We start from the raw sequence: 21,717 nt of genomic DNA, 5'->3' as shown, positions 1-21,717 counted from the left end.
AAGATAGGCTTAACCCAATGGGATGAACATTGCACTTTCCCATTTCACTGGACAATGAAGATTTTGCTTCATGAACACTTTTGGGTATATTATGGATTTTGGTTGCTGATCACAATTCACCTTAAATTTTTCCTTTTTTTTAATTACATATAACCTATTCTTGTTATTTCCTGTCATATTTTAAGTCTACTAGAATACTGCCAACAAAGCAAGCTGTTTTGGTCAGTCCAAGCATGCCTGGGCATGCACTCAGTGCAAGTGCTATGCAAATGTTGTCTTAGGTCTGGGCATACATAGAAGGCATCTTAAAGATGTTGAGAATTTTCTTGATAACTATAAAGTATCAAACTATATTCATTTATTGACAACATGCTTCAGCATACAAAACCCTGCTTTGTATATGCAACAAGTGATTGAAAATTCATTTTCTGCATTCCCACTGGGACTTCTTCCCTGGTGATCTTGTCAGTGACAAAAATGGTGAAAGGCTTCACCAAGACATTTTGCCCATGGAAAAGTGGTATCAGGGCAACTGGAATCCAGGACAACACCTTCAACCGCAAGGCCATCAGGCAGTGGTCAGCACAGAACGTTCTGCAGAAACTGAAAGAGGAGGACTTGATGGATCCAGTGGGATGGTTCTCCGAGCACACTGTCCAGTTCATTTGGCAGAATGCCTCATTGACAGACAAGCACCAGATTTGGCCTGGTTGGTGGTGAGAGAAGCCCTCCCACTGAGCTCCTTCTGGGACAACTGGAACATCACCCTCCACCACGTTGTCCTTGGAATGGCTGAGGTGGAGTGGAGACTGTTGCCCACCTCTTTGCTGAATGTAGATTTGCAAAGTGTGTGTGCAGAGAGATGCAGGGGCTTGTCACAGTTCATCCCCAGCAGCAGCCTGACAAGAGTTTTTCCTGATTTATGGACCATTCCCAGGAACACATTCTGAGTCCGACATTCAGAACTGCTGGAAGACTCACGAAGAATGCTCCTTGGTCTGCCAGAAACCTGCTGGTCTTTCATCACACTGAGATGTTGGTGAGGGAATGCTGTCAATAGGTATAGTCCTGGCTGCAGGACTATGCTGAGGCTTGGTGGATCCAAAGCAACAGCACTGTAGGGAAGGAGCAGAGTCCTCCCATTACCAAGCACTAAGGGGCTGACACTGATGGGAAGCACCTCAACCAACAGAATGGAGAAAGAAACAAGAAGGCTGCAGTGGTGCTAATGGAGAATTAAGAGACGAATGACACTGTTTTAAAAAAATATTTTCCAGAATTGTAAACAATATACCCAATATGATTGAAACAATTAATGTCTTGAACAGTCTCCTTATTGTATATCATTTATTGCAAATAAAATATATTTTGGAAAATAAAATGCGTGACCGGCTGCCTATTGAAGGGTCTTAAGGCCCAACACTGCAACTTTCTGCCGATACTGCCTGATTGGCTGAGTATTTACAACTTTTCCAGTCTGAGTTAAACAAGAAAGTCTGCAGATGCTGGGGTCCAGTAAAATACAGAAATGTGCATGTTTGTATACTCTTCCAGCTTTATTTCTGATTTCCAGCAGTTTTTTTTTAATGGTGAAATAGTACCTCGTTTAAAAAAATATATAGAAGAGGCCTCTTTTTTAAAAAAAAATGCCATACAGTTCAGTGACAATGTTATTTTTCTCGCCTCGGCTTTTCCTGCAGCCTCACAACGTGAACGACCTTTTCCTCTCCCCTCATTTCATCAAAACCCTCCTTCCTCCACCCTTGGAACCTTCCCCCACCTCCTTTCATTCCCTCCACCCTCACTTCATTAAAACCCTCCTTCCTCCACCCTTGGAACCTTCCCCCACCCTTGGAACCTTCCCCCACCCTTGGAACCTTCCCCCACCCTTGGAACCTTCCCCCACCCTTGGAACCTTCCCCCACCCTTGGAACCTTCCCCCACCCTTGGAACCTTCCCCCACCCTTGGAACCTTCCCCCACCCTTGGAACCTTCCCCCACCCTTGGAACCTTCCCCCACCCTTGGAACCTTCCCCCACCCTTGGAACCTTCCCCCACCCTTGGAACCTTCCCCCACCCTTGGAACCTTCCCCCACCCTTGGAACCTTCCCCCACCCTTGGAACCTTCCCCCACCCTTGGAACCTTCCCCCACCCTTGGAACCTTCCCCCACCCTTGGAACCTTCCCCCACCCTTGGAACCTTCCCCCACCCCGTTTCATTCCCCCCACCCTCACTTCATTAAAACCCTCCTTCCTCCACCCTTGGAACCTTCCCCCACCTCCTTTCATTCCCTCCAGCCTCACTTCATTAAAACCCTCCTTCCTCCACCCTTGGAACCTCCCCCCACCTCGTTTCATTCCCTCCACCCTCACTTCATTAAAACCCTCCTTCCTCCACCCTTGGAACCTCCCCCCACCTCCTTTCATTCCCTCCACCCTCACTTCATTAAAACCCTCCTTCCTCCACCCTTGGAACCTTCCCCCACCTCCTTTCATTCCCTCCAGCCTCACTTCATTAAAACCCTCCTTCCTCCACCCTTGGAACCTTCCCCCACCTCCTTTCATTCCCTCCAGCCTTACTTCATTAAAACCCTCCTTCCTCCACCCTTGGAACCTTCCCCCACCTCCTTTCATTCCCTCCAGCCTCACTTCATTAAAACCCTCCTTCCTCCACCCTTGGAACCTCCCCCCACCTCCTTTCATTCCCTCCAGCCTCACTTCATTAAAACCCTCCTTCCTCCACCCTTGGAACCTTCCCCCACCTCCTTTCATTCCCTCCAGCCTCACTTCATTAAAACCCTCCTTCCTCCACCCTTGGAACCTTCCCCCACCTCCTTTCATTCCCTCCAGCCTCACTTCATTAAAACCCTCCTTCCTCCACCCTTGGAACCTTCCCCCACCTCCTTTTATTCCCTCCAGCCTCACTTCATTAAAACCCTCCTTCCTCCACCCTTGGAACCTCCCCCCACCTTGTTTCATTCCCTCCACCCTCACTTCATTAAAACCCTCCTTCCTCCACCCTTGGAACCTCCCCCCACCTCATTTCATTCCCTCCACCCTCACTTCATTAAAACCCTCCTTCCTCCACCCTTGGAACCTCCCCCCACCTCGTTTCATTCCCTCCACCCTCACTTCATTAAAACCCTCCTTCCTCCACCCTTGGAACCTTCCCCCACCTCCTTTCATTCCCTCCAGCCTCACTTCATTAAAACCCTCCTTCCTCCACCCTTGGAACCTCCCCCCACCTCGTTTCATTCCCTCCACCCTCACTTCATTAAAACCCTCCTTCCTCCACCCTTGGAACCTCCCCCCACCTCCTTTCATTCCCTCCACCCTCACTTCATTAAAACCCTCCTTCCTCCACCCTTGGAACCTCCCCCCACCTCCTTTCATTCCCTCCACCCTCACTTCATTAAAACCCTCCTTCCTCCACCCTTGGAACCTTCCCCCACCTCCTTTCATTCCCTCCAGCCTCACTTCATTAAAACCCTCCTTCCTCCACCCTTGGAACCTTCCCCCACCTCCTTTCATTCCCTCCAGCCTCACTTCATTAAAACCCTCCTTCCTCCACCCTTGGAACCTTCCCCCACCTCCTTTCATTCCCTCCAGCCTCACTTCATTAAAACCCTCCTTCCTCCACCCTTGGAACCTCCCCCCACCTCCTTTCATTCCCTCCAGCCTTACCCCACCCAGCCTCTAAGTTCTCTCCCTTGGCGCATGCGTGCTCGTTGTTTCTGTCGCCCCTTTCTGCTGCTGGCTTCCGGGCATGTCAGGGCAAAGCGACGGTGAGTCCGCACAAGGGGCTCCCTCTGACGCTGCAAGTTCTCTCGGCGGGTCTTGCTCGGACATGTTCTGAGGACTCGAGACTTGCCCGGACGTATCTATCCCCTCCCACATCCTCCCATTTAAATGGAAAGCCGGGAGGTTTTTTAAACGTTGAGAGAATTGGGCCAGCGCGTTGTAAGTGACTGTGTGTGTCTTTTAAAGATGTATGAAGGACGTGTATACTTAGAAGTATTTTGAAGAAATGGCGACAGACGGGTCAACTTTCTGTTTTGGCACTTCACAAGAAGATCAAATGCTCCCTTCAGAACACGAAAGTCAGGTATTTTCCTATGGTTTTGTAAATGTTGGACAAAAACAAAGCTTGGTAAAATGTTTCACCATTTATTTATTTGCTTACTGACCAAGATTATGTTGTCTTTACTGCAAACTTTTTAGGTGATACCCAAGCCACTTTTGCTTAAGGTGTTGAGGTTTGCAGGTGCCCAGAATGAAACATTTACAGTAAAGGAGGTTAGTATTATAAATGGGTTGATGCATCTTGTAAGTGGTAATATTACGAAATGAGATAATTTCATTGGGATACAAGAGTCTGCATGAACTGCAATCTGGAGCAATAAATAAAATTCTGGAGGACCACAAAGGTCCTACCAGACCTCCTGAGACCCCCCCCCCCAGTGGTTTGTTTTTGGCTCATTGGGTGATCTCAAGCTAAAGGTATTTTACACTTCTAATGTTCAGGTTTACATTCATGATCTTTTAACTCAAAAGGCAAGATCCTCTCTTACTGGTGAATTGTACAGATGTGGGTTGACAGAAAATGTTTCAGATCAATGACCTTTAATAAGAACCGAGAAAAGTTAGCAAATATTTTTGAGATGAGGGTAAAAGAAGGACTGGAAAGAACAGAAAAGTCTGCAACTAAATGCAAGAGACTGGAGAGAAGAGTGATGAAAGTGGGACAGAAAGAAATTATGGACCTGTGTGATTTGTAAGATCCAGTGGTGTACCGATCCGGTGGTGTACCGATCCGGTGGTGTACCGATCCGGTGGTGTACCGATCCGGTGGTGTACCGATCCGGTGGTGTACCGATCCGGTGGTGTACCGATCCGGTGGTGTACCGATCCGGTGGTGTACCGATCCGGTGGTGTACCGATCCGGTGGTGTACCGATCCGGTGGTGTACCGATCCGGTGGTGTACCGATCCGGTGGTGTACCGATCCGGTGGTGTACCGATCCGGTGGTGTACCGATCCGGTGGTGTACCGATCCGGTGGTGTACCGATCCGGTGGTGTACCGATCCGGTGGTGTACCGATCCGGTGGTGTACCGATCCGGTGGTGTACCGATCCGGTGGTGTACCGATCCGGTGGTGTACCGATCCGGTGGTGTACCGATCCGGTGGTGTACCGATCCGGTGGTGTACCGATCCGGTGGTGTACCGATCCGGTGGTGTACCGATCCGGTGGTGTACCGATCCGGTGGTGTACCGATCCGGTGGTGTACCGATCCGGTGGTGTACCGATCCGGTGGTGTACCGATCCGGTGGTGTACCGATCCGGTGGTGTACCGATCCGGTGGTGTACCGATCCGGTGGTGTACCGATCCGGTGGTGTACCGATCCGGTGGTGTACCGATCCGGTGGTGTACCGATCCGGTGGTGTAATCTCCTCCACTCCCAATTTGGGAGTGGAGGAGATTACAGGCAGGCAAGTGTAAGTGCAACAAAATAAGTTGACTGGAAATTTATGGTGATTGTTTACAACAGGTGTTAAGCCCATTATTTTAATTTTGACATGCAGCACAGTAACAGGCTCTTTCAGTCCAAGAATCTGTGCCACCCATTTGACCTACAATCCCCTTACATTTTTGAATGATGGGAGGAAACAGAGCATACATGGAGACAACATACAAACCCCTTACAGGCAGTGTTAGATTAATGTTAGTGTGTCCTTGTTTCACAGAACTTTTTGTCTTTGTCATTCTTTTAAATATTACTTCCTACTGATTAGAGGCATTGAATCGTACAGCATGGAAGCAGGCCATTCATCCCAATATCCACTACTGACCAGTGCACGCCCTTGCATATTAATGGAATTTTTTTAGCATTTGGTCCATAGCCGTGTATACCTGAGTGATACAAGTGTTTATCAAGACAATTTTTAAACGTAGTCAACAGCCTGGCTTCAACCATTCTCTTAAGGCAATACATTTCAGGTATTTGCCACTTTCAAAATGAAGAACATTCTCCTCTTGTTCACTCTAAATCTCTTTCCACTTGCCTTAAATCTGTAGTTTTAACTATCTCTGATGTGCAGAAAAGTTTCCTGCAGTCTATACGAGATTTGGATTAGTGTATTGAGAATTTGTTGCCAGACATGTAGACAGTGTGGTCCATCTCCCAGAACTACCAGTAATGCAAGCCTCAGTGCTGGATATGTAGACCTGAGAGAGAATGTTGACATAAGTTTATATATTTTGCCAATCATTTTGGGGACTTTTATTGTGATAGCACTGATGGTAATTTTGTTTTGAAGTACTGGGTATACAAAGCAAGTAGTTGAGCAGGAATTACTGCAACTCAGTATAGCATAGACTTGGTGCTAGGTTTGAAATCTTGGTCTTCAAGCCTTTTTCTTTGTTAGCCAAAGTCCATACTAGAGATGGGGGCATATTTGGTCATTATTGTTTCCTTTGCTGAGAAATGGCTCTTGCAATATAGTGTGATTATTATGGAAAGCTCAGTATAATCCAGATAAACAGTGGACGGTCTTAATCCAGATCCAACATAGAAAATTCTGTCATTTCCAGTCCAGCCTCCTCAAAACTCTCTGTGGCTTATCCCACAACTATTCCCTTCGTTCAGCTGCTTTTGTTATTTTGGAGACTTCCCCTATTTTTCCTGTAGAAACATTTTTGTTGTAACTAAGTGTTATTACTGTAATTTACCATTTCGAGTCAATGTTCAGGTTGTGGATTGAAAATTTATCTTTTTTTTTTAACAGGTAATGTACTACTTGGGACAATATATAATGACTAAGCAATTGTATGATGAAAAACAGCAGCATATTGTCCATTGCTCAGATGAGCTGCTGAGTCACTTGTTTGGAGTACAGAGCTTTTCATTGAAAGAACCTCGGTAAAGTACATTTTAATATGAAGTTAAACAACAATTCTATAAATAAATAGGGAGAGGCTTGAAACAGACAATGCCATCTCAAATAGTTTATTAAATCCTCAACATGTTTCTTCTTTTGGTTAATAGGACTCAAATATTTGGTTTGAAACATTTTCCTTAATTTGTTAAGGGGTAGATTTTGTGCAAAAGAATGGAATTTATGGGTTGGGGGGGGGGTAAACAAAACATATTAATGATTCAAATTCTGCAATACTAAAAGGCAATGTATTTGAATATAGATTTAAGAAATGTACGGCCTGAGATTCCAAAACACAATAACTGTTTCAGGTTGGGGAATCCTTTATCTGAATATAGATTTAAGAATAAAGGATCACTAACTTCAAATTATGTTTCTCTTCTCTTAGATTTGACCTAAACTGATGTTGGCAGTATTTTCTATCTTTAGTGATGGTATCGTAGAGTCACTGAGTTTCACAACTACAGAAATGATTCACTTGTGAATATGCAGGTGTCAACTGAATTCAGTGCTCCTGTTGTGGCATTGTCCACATTTTTGAAGAGACTGGACGCAGTCTGCGAGATTGCTACGCTCAGCACCTTTGCTCTGTCTGCAGCAAAATGGCAGGGATTTTCCAATGGCCGACCATTTCAATTCTGTGCCTTGCTCCCTCACTGACATGTCTGTCCATGGCATTGTGCGCTGCCAAACCAAGACCATCTTTAAATTGGAGGAGCAACACCTAATATTCTATATGAGCACTCTCCAACTCGATGGCTTTAACATCAACTTCTCTGGTTTCCATGAGCCCACTCCCCTGTCTCCCTCTCTTCCCATTCCTTTGTCCTTTCTTTCAGTTCTCCATCCCATTCCATCTCCATTCAGTGAGCTATCCTCACCCTCTATCACTTGGCAGCTTTCTTTCTCTTGTGCTCTCCCTTCCATAGCCATCAAGGACCTCTTGCCTTTGGGCCTGTCTTTTACCCTTCCCCTCACCATTTTATTCAGCGCCTGTCTGAATTTTGCTCGTACCTTGATGAAGGGTAAGGGACTGGTCATCAACAGAGTGGACTGAGCCAGAGTGGAATGTCTGGCTCAAGGGGCTTTGACGAATAGGGGTTGAGGTGATGGTGCAGGAGTTGAAGTAAGAAAGAGGCCACATTATTTCAAGGAACAAAGAGGATTCAGTAAGCAGGTAGGCACGGGTAAGGGCAGGGTTTATATGTCATATAATTTTTTCATCTAGTCATCAATAGGGAATGGCTGCAAAGGCAAGGGAGTGCTCCTCTTGCAAAATGTGGGTCATCTGGGAAGCCATCAATATCATTAACGACTTCACCAGCTGCAGCTCCTGACAAACTGAGTTAATGAATTGGAGTTGGATGAACTCCACTTCATTCAGGAGGCAGAAGGGGTGATGGACATGAGTTACAGGGATACTATCATACCTAGAAGCAGGTGGAGGGTAGATTGGTGACAGGAGAGGGAAAGGGAACAGACAGGTAGGCAGGCAGGCAGTGCGGGATATCCATTTGGCCATTTCCCTCAACAACAATTTTAGGTGGTAGGGGGGTTACCTACAAGGGATAAGCCATAGCGATTAGGTCTCTGGCACAGAGTCTGGTCAAGTGGCTATAAAGGGAAGGGAGGAGAAGAGGCAAGCTGTAGTAATGGGGGATTCTATAGTTAGGGGGACAGATAAAGAGGTTCAGTGAAAAGGATTGAAAATCTCGGCTGGTATGTTGCTGGTATCAGGGTCTGAGATATCTCAGATTGTGTTTATGACATTCTCAGAAGGAGGGTGAGGAGCCAGATGTCATGGTCCATTTCGGGACCAATGGCTTGGGTAGGAAGAGTGAGGAGATCGTGTAGGGAGAATTCAGGGAGTTGGATGCTAGGTTGAAGGACAGTAAATCCAGGGTCATGATCTCAGGATTGCTACCCATGGCACATGCCAGTGAAGTTAGAAATAAAAGGATAATGCAGCTTAACATGTGGCTAAAGTCATGGTGCAGGACAGAGGGCTTCAGGATTCTGGATCATTTGGCTCTCTTCCATGGAAGGTGGGACTGTTCCAACAGGACAGTTTTCATCTGAACTGGAGGGGGACTAATATCATTGTAGAAAGGATTGCTAGTTCTACGCTGGGGGAGGGGGGGTAAACTTGATTTGCATAGGGATGAGAACCAGAGTCCAAGAACAGATAGAGGATTGGAGGATGGACTGATAATATGAAAATTGTATGTAACATTGGAAGTCAATGGGTTATACTTTGTGGAAATGTTGTCAGGTGCATCAATTTCAATGCAAGGAGTATTGTGGGAAATGCAGATGAGCTTAGAGCTTGATTTGGTTCTTGGAATTATGACATTGTGACATTAATGAAACTTGGTTGCAGGAGGGGCAAGACTGCCATCGAATATTTCAGACTTTCATTGCTTCAGACACGATAGAATGAGGGGAAGAGAATGAAAGGGGGAGGAGTGGCATTGCTCGTCAGGGAAAATATCACAGCTGTGCTCAGGACGGACAGTCAAGAGGGTTTGTCTACTGAGGCTATATGGGTGGAGCTGAAGAATGGGAAAGGTATGACCACACTCATGGAGTTATAATTTAGACCACCCAATAGTCAACAAGAATTGGAGGAGCAAATCTGTAGAGAGCAGACAGCTATCTCTGGCTTCTCTTGTCCAGCCATTGTCAAAACCAGATTACTACTTCACCATGAATCCTGAGCATCTGAACCTTCCTGACTAACCTCCCATGTAGGGAGGTTAGCATCCAGCAGACATAAGGTTGTGATAGTAGGACATTTTAACTTACCACATATTGACTGGGACGCTCATCCCTAAAAAGGGCTAGATGTGTTGAAGCTTGTCATATGTGTTCCAGAAAGTTTTCTAAATCAATATATAGAAGTACCAACTAGAGAGAGAGTGCAATACTGGATCTCCTTTTACGGAATGAGACAGGACAGGTTCAGGAGTATGTGTTGGGTACAGTGATCATAATGCCATTTGTTTCAAGTTAATTATGGAGAAAGATAAGTCTGGGCCACAGTTTGACATTCTAAATTGGAGAATGGCCAATTTTGAGGAAATGAGAAAGAATTTAGACTGCGTGGATTTGGGATGTTTTTGAGCAAGGATGTGCGAGGTAAGTGGAAGTCCTTCAAAGTGAAATTTTGAGAGTATGGAGTTTGTATGTTTCTGGCAAGATTAAAGGTAAGGTTAGCAGGCATAGGTAACCTTGGTTTTCAAGGGATATTGGGGATCTATAGTACAACTCCTGATTATCTGAAATGGTTGGGACGAGACCTATTTTAGATGACTGAATATTTTTAAAAACAGCCCAGTAGCAATAGCAAATCATTTGTATCAATGTATAAACAACAACAAACAACAAGGGAAGATTTTTTAAAGCATTAAAATAATGTTTAATTCTCACCAAAAAAAAGCGCTGGCTGCCACAGATCACTGACATGACCTAATGCCACTGCTGATCACCAAGACCTCCCAATTGCCACCACCGATCCCTGACATGTCCCTACACTGCTTCCCAGGTCAGTGGAACATTCACTGGTGAGTCAGCAGGCTTCTGTCTCCCTGTGGGTTCGTTCTGGCAGGGGCTGTTCCAGCTTCACGTCCTGGCTTTTGATGTTGAAGCCTGACATAGACCCAGTCTTCCCCTGAACACTCTTCCCCTCCAACTGCTGCCGATATCTCCCCACTGAGGTCACTCTCCAGCCTGGGAGCCTGAAATCTTGCTCCTGCCCAGGAAGCCACTCTCCTTGATGGTGCCGGGAAAAAGGATTTTTCCAACCTCTTGTGGTTGGGATACAGTTTGGAGAGAAAAGTCAAAAGGGGTAGGTAAAGAAGAAATGGAAAGAGCAAGGGGAGGGAGGTACCTGAAACAAGGACAATCGTCGTTCTAATTTCAAGTTGGGTGAGTTTTTTTCAGCCTGTGAGGTCAGTTCGGCTTTGAAAAAAATTTGGATAACTGAGGATTTCTGATTATTTTGGATATCCTCATTTATCCATAATTTTTCGGAGACAAACAGACATCACTTCTGGGTCCAAAACAAATTTGGATAAATGAGGATTTTGGATAATCTGAGTTGTACTGCAGTTCAGAAGAAGAGAGAGGTATATAGCAGGTATAGGCAAAATGGAGCAAATGGGGTACTTGAGGAGTATTTAAACAAAAAATGCAAGAAAAATCTCAAGAAAGAAATCAGGAAGGCTAAAAGACGAGGTTGCTTTGGCAGACAATGTGAAATAAAATCATAAGGATTATGATTTTAAGGAATAAAGGTATATTAACAATTGGTCCTCTTGAAGATCTGAGTGTTCGGCAATGTATGGAGCCAAAAGAGATGGGGGAGATTTTGATTTTTTTTTCATTAGAATTCACTGGCTCAGAGTCGAGGGAAGTAAGGAAAACAAGCAGTGAGGTAATGGAACCTATACAGAGTAAAGGCGAGGAGGTGCTGCTGTCTTAAAGCAAATAAGGGTGGATAAGTCCCCAGGGCTTGTTAAGATATTCCCTTGGACCTTGAGGGAGGCTAATGTAGAAATTGCAGGGGCTCTGGCAGAAATGTTTAAAATGTCCTTAGCTACAGGTGTGGTACCAGAGGATTGGAGGGTAGCTCACATTGTTCCGCTGTTTAAAAAGGCTCTAAAAGTAACCCTGGAAATTGTAGGCCAGAGAGCCTGACGTCAGTAGTAGGTAAATTATTGGAAGGTATTTTAAGAAATCAGATATACAAGTATTTGGCTAGCCCGGAACTGATAAGGAATAGTCAACATGGCTTTGTGCGTGGGGGTCATGTTTAACTAATAGTTTTTCGAGGAGGTTACCAGGAAAGTTGATGAAGGAAAGGCTGCGCATGTTGTCTAAATGGACTTTATTAAGGCCTTTGACAAGGTCCTACATGGGAGGTTAGTCAGGAAGGTTCAGATGCTCAGGATTCATGGTGAAGTAGTAATCTGGTTTTGACAATGGCTGGACAAGAGAAGCCAGAGAGAATCAGTAGATGATTGCTTCTCAGACTGGAGGCTTGTGACTATTTTTGTTTGTCATCTAAATCAATGATCTGGATGATAATGTAAATTGGATCAGCAGGTTTGCAGATGATACTAAGATTGGAGGTGGTGTGGACAGCGAAGAAGGTTTTCAAAGCTTGCAGAGGGATCTAGACAATCTTAATAAATGGTCTGAAAAATGGCAGATGGAATTTAATGCAGACAAGTGTGAGGTGTTGCATTTTGGAAGGACAAACCAAGATAGGACGTGCATGGAAAATAGTAGGGCACTGAGGAGTGTGGTCGAACAGAGGGATCTGGGAATTCAGATGCATAATTCCCTGGAAGTGGCATCACTGATAAGGCCATTTCAGATAGCCCAAAAGTTGGGATGTAAAGGCGGAGAAACTCTGCCAAAATGCATAATGACCTACTTCTCTGAATCTGCGGAGGCGGTCTCGAAGCCATATAATCCAACCCATCTCCGAGAGGGATAATCTCCGCATCGCAGCACTCTGCCGATCGATCTGAATTGGCAGCTGCACTAGGCAGCTGTTTGGGGATGGGCTAATGATGCTGTCAGCCCATGACCTATCTCCCCACTCACCCCTCTCCCTCCATCAGGGGCAGCGGGGAGCTGGCAGGGAGCGGGAGCAGTCGGGGCAACGGGTGCGGGCTGGGACAGTCACAACATGCCGCTCTCTGTGGCTCAAAACACATTAGAGCAATGGCTGTCTTCCTTACCTATATACCCATAATTCCCCCACACAGCTAGAATTTTTCTGAGATCCATAGAGCAGTTTCAGCTGCGTGGGGGATTATGGGTAGGGAAGACGGCCATTGCTCTGCCACGTATTGATGACAGGTGGTGCTACAGCACTAGTTAGCCCACCTCCACGGGGATGTGGAGGGTGCTATGAGGCGCCTCTCCTTTGAATGGGATGCTGGAGCAGCCTTTTTGGTCTGCAGTCTGATTGGTAAGTTCCAGATATTTGATCCACCCCGCAGCCGGTCTCCAGGCGGAGGCCATAATTGAAACACCCTATAGATAGAATTGTAAAGAGAGCTTTTGGAATTATGGCCTTCATAAATCAAAGTATTGAGTATAGGGGTTGGCATGTTATAGTAAAGGGAGGCCAAATTTGGAGTATTGTCTGTATTTTTGGGCACCTAACTACAGGAAAGATGTCTAGAAACTAGAAAGAGTGCAGAGAAGATTTATTTAGATGTTACCAGGACTTCAGGAACTAAGTTGCATGGAAAGGTTAAACCGGTTGGACTTTATTCCCTGGAATGTAGAATAATGAGGGGAGATTGGATAGAAATATTTAAAATTGTGAGAGGAATAGACAGAGTAAATGTAGGTAGACTTTTTCTACTGAGAGTAGGTGAGATACAAACCAGAGGACGTGGGTTAAGGGAGAAAGGGGAAAAATTTTGGGGGAAACATGAGTGAGAACTCCTTCACACAGAGTGTGAATGCGGGCTCAACTTTAACCTTCAAGAAGAATTAAGACAGGAACATGGATGGAATATGTTTGGAGGGCTATGGGCTTGGTGTAGATCAGTGGCACTAGGCAGAAAAATAGTTCGCTACAGACTGGAAGGGGCCATTTTCTGTGCTGTCATGTTCTATGGCTCAGGCCTGAAACGTTAGTTATATATCTTTATAAAGAATGCTGCATGGTTTGGTGAATTTATCCATCATTTTTGTGTAAACTACCATCAGGGCATCTGCAGACTTTCTTGTTTTATAGAAATGAGTCCTCTGGCTAACCACATTCTTGACTTTATTTTCACCCGCCTCTAATCCCAAATGCATTTATAAAGTCCATATCCTCCTAGGCTTTGCCTCTTTAAGTATCTGACTAAATTACTTTTAAGTGCAGTGATTGATTGATTGATTGATTAATTAATTGCATCCTCTCCTCTAGTAGTGAGATCCAGATAGAAAACATTTTTTATTGAAACTGATCTTTTCCCTTAAATACCCTTTTAAAAGTGAAGATATAATTGCTTTTGCCATATCATGAGTTTTCTACCTGTAGTTTGTGGTGGATGATCCATTCTGAAAATAAACAATAGCAAAATGCAAGAGCTCAAAGGACTGCTACCTAATATATTTACTGCTTAGTTACATATTGTAAATTTTCATGTTAAATATGTTCACTGGTTGGTTAATCCCAATTTTATCATTTGTGTTGAAAAAGTTTTTATTTTTATGCTTAAATTAATTCTCTAATTCTTAGGATATTGTATGCAATGCTCTCCAAAAATTTAACATCCGTAAATCATAAAGGTATGTAATTTAATTTGCATTTGTTGCAACTTTTTTAAGATTTGGTGATGGGGAAAATTAAGATATTTATGACTTCAGAGTAACATATAAGCATATTGTTGATTTTTAATTTGCATAAGCAATTTCACTTTAAAATTATGCAATTGCTTCATTAAGCAGACGTATTTTGGCAGTGTTTAAGGATGAAGGGCATGATGGTACATTTCAAGCTGAGACCTGGTAGCAAAACAATTTAGTGTGTAACGGTTGCTGTTTTTTATATTCTTTTATCAAGTATAAATGTTTGTGTTTCTCCAAATTGAAAAATAGGCTGAGCCTGGTCCACCTTCACCCCTTGCACTGGTCAAATAACAATTGGTTTCCAAGAGGAGCCCATTAAAGAAATAAGCAGATAGATGTTGACCCCTCTGAGTCAATTTCTCAGCCATTCTTCCTCAGTTGTAATGTTGCATGCTGAATGGTGGGAAAGTAGCCCTCTGTGTTGCTTAAATATCTAGCAGGTAATCAGTATTGTGCAGTTGAATTGGGAGCGGAAGGAAAGGGTAGGTTTGAGTTGTGATTAGAGGTGAGCAAGAGTTTAAAAATTTGACACTGTATCTGTTCTGTGAACGAGTAGGACCATTTCCTTTTTGTTTAATTTGAATAATACTGCAAGAAACTATAGCATTGTTTGTCATCAAGTTACTGAGAAATCTGGGTTGCATTTCTGATGAGCTGAATCCTTGTGATACAGTTGGTTTCTTTAAGTGTAGTGATTGATTGCAAGTGCAAGTTGACATGAACTTTTAAGGGTGGATACGGTATTTCTAATACTTGAATGCTATGAAACATTTTACTCTTCATGATTTATATTGGGGTATTGACTTGGAAAATTATCTGGAACAGAAATGAAAGGACTCTGTCCTTTAAGGTTTTTCTTTTATTCTACATTTGTGCCTTAAGTTTTCTACTCATTCACCAAACAATGCATTTCTCCAAATTTCTACATGGTAAATGTCTGACATGTCTTAAGAAACTTACCTCACCCCACCCATTCCTGCCCTGCAAAGATACTCCATAGATGTAAGAAGTTTCCCTTGTTGGAAATAACTTGGTGTCTGCATAGTTTAAAAATGGCACACTCATCCATGATAAATGGGTATGCTGTGCACTTTCAAATTGTATTTTCCAGCATCATTTAGTTTGGATAGTTTTGGCTTGTTAGTTTGCATTTGTTGTGAAGGAAATGATCAGCAGCTATTGATTTGTGTTTTCCTTTCTAACCTTGTTAAGTTGACCCATTGCATGAGATAGCTAGTATCATGCCAGCATCTTGATATTCTGATTGATGGTTCATTTCCATTTACTAGATTTACTCGATATTTGAGGAGAGATTTTGGTCAGTAAGTGCATCCAATGAGATTTGTCTGGGTCTTTGCCAGCAAGGTCAGCTGGTGAGCTATCTTGACTGGCCCCATCTTTTGTCACCTTATGGAGTACAGCGTTTTGAATAAGTGTGTGTAGAAACCCATCTATTGTATTCTTGGAAATTCTTGAACATTAACATTGAACATTTCGTCAGATACCGACATAGGGATTTTTGTTGTTGTTCCTAAACAAACACCAGAAGTAACATCACAATACTCATTCCATTTTTAAAAAATCTTAATTCTTGCTTAACTACTGAACAAGCATGTATGTGAGATCTGTGGAACTGTTTTTGAGATGAAAATCTTTCACTTCCTCTTCTGGCTACATAATTGTTCTAAATATGTGTCTCTAGGTTTTGCTCCATTTTGAATTTCTTAATTTTTTAAAATTATTTGGCTCTGTTGTAAAGTTACACACATTCATGGAGTGGATACCAGTGACCTATTGCCTGAGTTCATTCCCCCTTTGATTGCTGGTCATTTGAATTCAGTTCATAACAAAAAAAAAGATGCAGCACTGATAACTTAAATAATTTGGTTTATGATTCTTTTTATAATGAAATAAATTGTATAGTGGAAGTTGGATGCTGAACAACAAACAATAGCCATATTTCAGAACCAAGGACATCCAAACCTCAATGTAGATGCAGTCTGCTGTTAATGCTTGTGATTGCACATAATGAGGTTGAAGTAATTGATCTTTCTACTGGAGCAAATGGGAGGAAGGGCATTGGATTCAACTTCCACAAGACAAAAATCCTATATACCTTCCTTCCCTTACTGAACACTGTTCTCTGACGTGAGAGTTAAAATCGAGGCATGTAAATTAAGAACCATTTCTATGCAAAAGTAGACATTTATGAAATTACCACTGCCTTCAATGTGCCAGTGCAAACTAGTTGATTGAAGAAAAGGACATTTAAAGATCCCTATCTCAACCCTGACATTTTGCCATCGTATATTTCTGACACCTGGATAATTAAAAGTATGCATCTCAAGGCACTGGCAAAATACCACAATGTTCTTCTAAATCTTTGAATAGGCAAGTAATCGAACTTCACTGTTCTCTCCCAGACAAAGATTCCCAGGATTGAGGCAAGGTCATTAACATGCCCAATGTCAGACTTTCAAAACACATTTTATGTCTCGTACCATAGAACACTACATCCATCTAATCTGTGCAAAACTTTTTTTTTGCCAAATCCCATTTTCCTTAACCTAGACCATATCCCTTGATCTTAAATGTCAATATCAAAGCCTCTTTCACCACTTCAGCTGGCAGCCCATTCCACACTCGCCACTCTCTGCACAAAATCCCCCTAAACATCTCACCTTTCACCCTTCACCCATGTCCTTGTTTCACCAAAACTCAGTGGAAAAAGCCTGCTTGTGTGTACTCCCAATTTCCCCATGAATATAGTGAACACCAACCAGTAATGTTGGTAAACAATATTGGCAGATGCTGGGGAATTAGCACAGTGCACAATAGTGCAGGAGGTACTCAGCAGGTCATGCAGCATCTATGGAAAGCAAAAGGCAGTCAATGTTTGGTTTGAACCCTTCTTCAGGTATCACTCTTCTTCAGGTTGACTCTTAAATAGCTGCCTCAGATTAGGGCCACTTAACGATGGGCAATTAAAGATGACATTGGTTTGCAGAATCCAAATTCTGCAAACAAATTGTGAAACCATCTGGGTCTCAAGATACTAGCTGGTAACTTTAATGCATTATTACTTCCTCTAAATGGATTCCCACATCAGTCACCAAATGTTGCTTAGTAACATCACTGCGGACATCACTTGAGTCCTATGATCAAATTTTAAGTTCTAAATTTAGACATACAGCATGGTCACAAGCTCTTTCAGCTCATGAGTCTATGTGCCCAATTTACACCCAATTAACTTGCACCTCCGTTACATTCCGAACAGTGGAGGAAGCCATAGCCTTCAGTGGTAGTGACGGGTTGGGGGGGGAGATCCCACGCAAACCCAGGGAGAACATACAGACTCCTTGCAGATAAAGCGGAATTCACCCCCAGTCCCGATCACTGGCGCTGTAAAGGCAATGCACTAACTGCTATACCAACTGAGCCGCCCCGAGAGAAGAGAGGATTGTTGGTGACAGATGGGACTTGAAGCAAATGATCAGAAATCTTTATTTCATCCTCATCAAAGCATCTATCACAGATGTATCTATCCCTGATGATGTGCTTGTGACCACTAGGTATTGAGTTGAGGAACACAATTAAGAGATAGATTAACAGGACATCCATATACTTTGAGCTATCAACTCCAATTTTATTTTGCCACATGGCACACAATCTGTTAAATCAGGATTGTGAAACCAATAATTGGGAAAAGTGCCAGGGATGTGCCATCCTCATGGATCTTCAGTAGAAGAATAAATGGATGCTGAATACCAGAAATATTGCACATATAAATAAATCTTTGAATCTTTAAACCAGTCTCCCTAGGACTATTTACAACCTACTATTGGGTTAATAGCCATCCTTCCATTAGAACAAAACTGGGGTATTCATTGATTAGTGTTCTCTTCTGCTCTCAGTTTCTTAGATGCTCCTCATTTCCTTAGAAATCCCCATTGACTAGGTTTTATTGAACCAGTCACCTTAATGTGTCTGGGGAACAGTTAACAACCTGGATATTTTGTAGCACTACTGAATTCCTAAAGCCCTAGAGGCTGTTCCACATCTGTGAGTCACTAATCAGTGCTCCAGTGGAATATTTCCATTTTCACACACGAGTATAACTTCAACACTTATCCAAAACAAAATCCAATTAATCAACACCTGGTGCATCACTCTGAATGTTTATTACATCTGTGTACTGAAATTGGAATAAAGACCATGTAAAATATCCATCATAGCAAGAGCACTGTTGTTTAGGAAATTTCTTGAAAACCTGGAATCTCACCCAAATGAAAAGACAAAGCTAGCAGGTGCTGGAACCATCATCCTGGCATAATGCACTCTAAATCATAATGCTGAATGAGAAATATTTCAGCATTGACACTCTTTGTAATTACCTTCACTAATTCTGATGACAATTTATCACCACTTTCTCAAAGTCAAATAAAGGTTAACAATATCTACTGTCCTTGCCTGTGATTCTCAAGTTAAATTTATTGCCATCTGATTGTAAAGTACAATCTGATAAAACAGCGTTCCCAGCTTTGGTGCAAAGCATGCAGACACACAACCAGACATCACATAGAGAAAAAACTATGCAGGACACGCATTGATCAATACAAATAAATAAATATTGTTTCTTAAATATGAAAGTCTCGAATGGTTAGTATGAGTGGTTCTTCTGGTTGTCAGCATTCTCACTGCCCGTGGGAAGAAGCTGTTCCTCAGCCTGGTGGTACTGACTGATACTCCTTTGATTCTTATCAAATATGTAATTTAAAAAATAAAAATCCCTTCTAATTGTTGGCATATTGCTTTTGAAATGCAGAGTTCGATTAACATGCATTACTGGTCACTTAAATCTTCTGATCTAATCCATAACCCAAAAAAAATATGTGTAGCGTTGTTCATTTTTAAATGTCAAGTATAAGCACATTGAAAAGTTATTCTGTGTGATGTAGATTCTATAAATGATCTCAGTCTTGGGAAGGAGATTACCAACGGAAATCTTGGGGGTGAAGATTGTCATGTGGTAAGATTTCCTTGATTTTTTTAAATTTTTAGGCATACAACACAATAACAGGCCTTTCCAGCCCATGAGCCTGTGCTCCCTCCCCCAAAAAACACCAATAAACCTCTAATCCCCATACATTTTAGAAGGGTTGGGGGAAACCGGAGGATCTAGTGGGGAGGGCAAGCAGACTGGGAGAGAAATGCAAACTCCTTAAGACAGTGTTGGATTTGAATCTGTAGCACTGGCATTCTAAAAATGTTGCACTAACCATGCCATTTATTGAATGCTCTTGGATACTCTTTCCTATAAGCATTTATGATTCAATTCCTGTATCTGTATTAATATTTAATTGTAAAAACCATTTTCCCCTTTTGAAGATTTTACCCAAATAATCACTCCATTGCAATATAGTTCATAAGACCTAATGGTTTTTTTATTAGTTTTTGCTGTATGTTATTTCTAATATTTTAATGTTCCCGAACAAAAAAAATCTGATTTCAACTGAATTCTCAAGTCCTCTTGCCAGTTAACTTCAACGTTTGCCATTCTATTTTTATATTTTGCACTGTGCCATTAAATAATGATTGTTGTATCTTTTCAGACAGGAGGGCACAATGATGTGAATGCATGTTCATCTTGCAGTATTTCTTGTTCTCCTGTACCAGGCAGAAAATCCAACTTTGACTCTGGTATGTACAATTGTGACAGTCTCTATGTAAAACTAATCCGTTGATTTCTTGTGAAATAGTAGCAGAGTGCTAATCTTGCCATAGTACAGTACTTATCAAGAGAGTGCTGGAATTTTAGTGGCTTGAGTTGACAATTTTCACCTCCTGCATCATACAATTTAATGACTTGAATAGTCAAAGTTAATTCACAAATAATGTGAAATTGGATAAAGTTTAGAAGGACAGTGCACTCATCCGTAGCAAATTATTATGGCTGTGCCTCTGTGATGTGGAACATTAGTTTCAATGTATGGTTTCCACTGTTTATAAAGGGGCAGAAATACAGTGATTCAAACTTTTTATTTCTCTCTGCATATTAAACATAGTTTGGTCTACTTGTGTCATTTGTATTTTATGCCAGCAAAGATTGTAGGATGGAATGAATATAAGCAAGGCCTGTGAACCAGAAAGTGAATTTCATGTCATGAAATTAATCTTTTGAGGCAGCATTACAGTGCAAATATTGCTATAAAATTACATTTTAAAATGAATAAATTAATGCAAAAATAAGAGAAAGTGAGTTAGTGCCTATGTTTTATTATCCATTCAGAAATCCAATAGCAGAGGGGGGGAAACGGTGCTTGTATCACTGGGTGTTCGTTCTCAGGCTCCTGTATCTCCTTCCTGATGATAGCAGTCTGAAGAGGGCAAAGCCTGGGTGGTGAAGGTTCTTGAGGACAGAGACTGCTTCCTCTCTTGTAGTTGCCCTCGATGGAATGAAGACTGATACCTGTGACAGTGCTGGCCGAATTCACAATTCTAGTTTTTTCATGTCCTGTGCATTGGCACCTCCATACCAGACAGTGATGCAACAAGTTGAATGCTTCTTTAGAAATGTGAGAGAGTCTCTGGTGACATACCAAATCTCCTCAAACTCTCACAAAGTACGGCTACTGGTGAGTTGTCTTTGTGATTGCATTGACGTGGAGGCCCCACGACAGCTCCTCAGAGATGTTGACACCCAGGGACCTGAAGCTCTAAACCCTTTCCATTGCTGACCCCTTGATGACGACTGGTTCATGTGGCATCACTCAACTAATTGATCTCTCTCCCTCCTGTATGCTTCACCATTGCCATCTGTGGTGTTATCAGCAAATTTGTAGAAGGCATTTGTATTGTGCCTAGCCACACAGTCGAGGGTGAAACACAGCCACTCCACAATTATTTAGGATTTTAATGTGTTTGTTTAAGAATGTCATTTTAAATTCCTTATTAACACACTGATGATGCTGAATACTTTAATTAGCCAAAAGTCTGGAACGAGGTCATTGATCATGGCTTTTGGGACTCTATGTTGGGATAAGAAGATCTGACCAACATGGTTTATTTTTTTAAGTATAAAATATTGCTTCCACTACTCAATTTGTATAGATTGGATGTTGCTGGGACTAGTGACCTTGAGTTCTAATGAGAGGCAGGATAAGCTGGGATATTTTTCCCTGGAATGTATGAGACTGATTGATGTTTGACCTTTAAAATAATAAGGGGCATAGATAGGGTGAAAGATGAGTCTTTTTGCCAGGATAGGGGAGTCTAAAACGAGAGGATGCATGTTTAAGTTGTGTAGGGGAGAAATAGGGTGTACAGGGAACCTGAGGGGAAAGTTTTTTCATACAGTTGTTGGTGAGTATATGGAACCAGCTCCCAGAGGAAGTTGTCGAGACAGGTACATGGT

General features: G+C 42.5%; 1 protein-coding gene across 10 annotated transcripts in view; it reads left to right on the top strand.

Moving 5' to 3' along the window:
• mdm2 (MDM2 proto-oncogene) overlaps positions 1 to 21,717 on the top strand; it is a 40,807-nt gene that overhangs the window by 4,903 nt on the left and 14,187 nt on the right. For 6 of the 10 annotated variants that reach the window (XR_011346738.1, XM_069904118.1, XM_069904114.1 and 3 more), the window contains exons 1-6: positions 3,792 to 4,105; positions 4,222 to 4,296; positions 6,789 to 6,922; positions 14,194 to 14,243; positions 19,262 to 19,332; positions 19,916 to 20,003. Coding sequence is in view for 9 of the 10 variants with exons in the window: in XM_069904118.1 (XP_069760219.1) it covers positions 4,028 to 4,105; positions 4,222 to 4,296; positions 6,789 to 6,922; positions 14,194 to 14,243; positions 19,262 to 19,332; positions 19,916 to 20,003 (496 nt within the window). In the remaining variant the exon portion in view is untranslated. The other 4 variants (XM_069904111.1, XM_069904110.1, XM_069904112.1 and 1 more) reach the window with 3 other exon arrangements.

The sequence above is a fragment of the Narcine bancroftii genome, chromosome 11 (assembly GCF_036971445.1).
Source record: "Narcine bancroftii isolate sNarBan1 chromosome 11, sNarBan1.hap1, whole genome shotgun sequence".
NCBI lineage: Eukaryota > Metazoa > Chordata > Chondrichthyes > Torpediniformes > Narcinidae > Narcine > Narcine bancroftii.
This window is presented reverse-complemented; position numbering and strand designations above follow the sequence as displayed.